General features: G+C 32.3%; 1 protein-coding gene across 1 annotated transcript in view; it reads right to left on the bottom strand.

Moving 5' to 3' along the window:
- Nucleotides 1-684: 684 nt before the first annotated feature.
- The window catches only part of NAEGRDRAFT_48114 (uncharacterized protein), a gene marked incomplete at both ends in the record, with an annotated part of 7703 nt that continues 5479 nt past the window's right edge, over nt 685-2908 (bottom strand). Inside the window, one exon of the mRNA XM_002678431.1 lies at nt 685-2609. Within this exon, the coding sequence (XP_002678477.1) occupies nt 685-2609 (1925 nt within the window). The remainder of the gene's footprint in view (nt 2610-2908) is intronic.

The raw sequence follows: 2908 nt of genomic DNA, 5'->3' as shown, positions 1-2908 counted from the left end.
TGGTGTCACCAGCATTGGTTCTGGGAACGGTGATGTTTGGCTGTTGTTGGAGATATTTTGTTATTACGAGATTGTAAAGAGAACGAAGCCTATTTAATCCCTTGCCTGTTATCAAGTGGTTGACTTGACCATAACTACAAACGTGGTTTTGATTGCACAATATTTTAACTTTGTCATTTTCAAACCCCCATACTTGCTTGTTTTGCTTGTTTAGTGCAACTGCGCTGAAATCAGTAATACTGGTTGAACCATTACTCAAGCTACCATCTGGAAACAATTGAGCAACTGTGTTACCAAGTTTTATCTCTACCACAATCCGTGGAGCTTGTTGTGGAAACATTTTTTATGAGACTTGATAGTAGAATTTTCACAATGACACGAAATTCATGATATGTGATCCCAAAACGATTTTTATAACTTATCCGGTAGGTAAATCCAAAATGAAAGGAACGCAATGTCAGATATTTTGAGCTCTCTTAGTGAATTCTTTTGTGTTTTTTCAATGTTGTGGTGATTCGTAATGTAATACAATAATAATAGACAGAAATTATACTTCATGGGTTTACGAGCTCGAATGACTCGAATGGTGTTTATTTCCACAAATTAGACACTTTCGGAGTTGTTTCAGTCACAATCACATAACCGTCTCCTATCAAACTAATCTTTTTCATATTATTAACGAGATTAAACATGCTTCAATTCAATTGTAGAACTGCTTTCTTGTGTTTGCATGTATGGATTTCTTGTATTATTCTTATCTTTACCCAGTTTCTTTACTACAAACCATACAATTACTGCAATTAGTAGGGCAGTAAGTGGAATGAGGACTAGTAACAATAATAACCACATTAATGGATTGCTCGTTGGAGGTTTTTTGACAATTATATTTGAATTTGATGAAGAGGAGGTTGATACATGATTTTCAATGGATTTGTATTCAAGAATTACAAGATTATATCCTAATGAAGAGCATTCACAAGTTGCTATTTGGTTATTCTTGATAGAAATGGAACAATCAGTTTCCAATGATGCTGATCCAATGTTAGCACAAACATAAGCTGCCTGACTGTCGTATTGTTTCATCTCAATGTCGAATAAGTATTTCGAATAAGATTGAGGTGAAGGATCAAGTTGTAAACTATTCACAACTGAATTGATTGATATTATCTTTCCAGGTTGATTTGCAATTGCAATGGTGTCTGTATTTTTTTGAATATTCCATCTGTACTTGATTGGTGACTTGATTGAATTAGTTTTCAAGAGAGATGAAATGTTCCATGGTAACGTGATATTCACCATCTCACTTTCGAATTTCATTCCATTCATTTGATTCTTGAAATGTTTGTTTAAAACTGTCAAATAACTGTTAGTTTCAAATTTAAATGGTATTTGACCAATTAAAACATTTCTCAATAAAACTTGCCCTAATAATTCAACAGTTTCCAATAATTTTTCACCATCCATTAAATTTTCTTGTAAGTTCAAAATATTTTGCAAGTTGACCAAATCTCCTCTAGACAGAACAAAGGTGGTACTTGATTGAACTGATACCAAAGCATCTCTCAATAAAATTAAACTAGAGTTGACCATTTGGTTAGAAAGATATTCAGAATTTTGTGAAATTGAATTCAATCCAAATAATAAATTTGTAATGTAATTTCTATTTGTTGATTCTGAAGCGGTTGTCATGATTTGACTTGAACCCATAAAATCATTCAATAAATCTCTAATTAAAGATTGAATAAATTCAAAATCTTCAGTGGACCATTTACAATTACTTGTTGTAAATCCAGAATTGCAAACACATTTCCCATCTTTAAATTGTCCATTTCCATTACAAAAATCTCTCTTTGAACTTATACTCTTAAATAATAAATTCATTGTTCTAGAAATGGTTGCAGTATTGAAAACACTTCGTTGATAATCACCAACAGGAGCCAATGTTGCTATTTGGTTCCATGAGGCTGTTAACTTTTTGATTCCTGCTAAACTTTTGACAACCGGAAGAGAAATGGTAACTTGTTTGGTTGTTATGGAGCTAGATCCTGTCAATGAATCAATTACCTTGACATAAAGATCTAATTTGTTTCCAGAATTTGGCATTGGAAGTTTTTGATATAATTCTTCTGTTTTAGAAAGTGGAAAGTTGGATTTTGAAAAGTCATCAATAAAACCATATTCAAAAGTATTACTATTCTGATCGTTTTGACATTTTGGACAATTGAAAGTAAATATTGTTGTCATTGCAATACCACTCAAAGGTGACACTTGACAGTCACATGGTTTTGGTGATTTGTTGATTACAAATGAATGATTCAATGAAGCAGATAACAAAGAATCAACATTAGTAACTTTGAAAGAAATTTGATAAGTTGCACCTTCTGTCAAAGAAGATGTGTCCAAAATTAATTCGTCAGACTCAGAAAGTTGCATTCTCATATTTCTTGTCAATTCTGAAGGAATAGATTGACCATTCATTGTCCATTCTCTAATAATATTGTTACTTGCACTCGAAACAATACTTTGTACGCTTAATAAAGTTCCCTTATTCAATTTTGATGGAGGCGAGTTAGCTGGTGTTATTGAAGGTGGAATTTGTTCAGGAGATTCTGGGAATAAAATGGAGAGAGTTGAAGTGGAATATCTGGAAACCTTACTTGACCTTAATGAAATGTCGAATTGAGAAGCACCGTTCACTAATGATTTTGTAATTGTTAATGTATTATTCTTGATAGATGATAGATATTGTAATATGTTGTCATTGTTATTCAAATTATTGGTGGACCATTCTCTTTCGAATGGAATAGTTTGCAAATCAGAATCAATTTCTTCAATCTCAATTATTACTTGGTCAATTGTTGATTCAATTTGGATCAAGTTAACAACTAGTGGTCTAGCTGTCATTTGG

This window comes from Naegleria gruberi, assembly GCF_000004985.1.
Source record: "Naegleria gruberi genomic scaffold NAEGRscaffold_17, whole genome shotgun sequence".
Classification (NCBI taxonomy): domain Eukaryota; phylum Heterolobosea; class Eutetramitea; order Acrasida; family Naegleriidae; genus Naegleria; species Naegleria gruberi.
The sequence above is the reverse complement of the archived record's forward strand: the minus strand, read 5'-3'. Positions and strand labels throughout refer to the sequence as shown.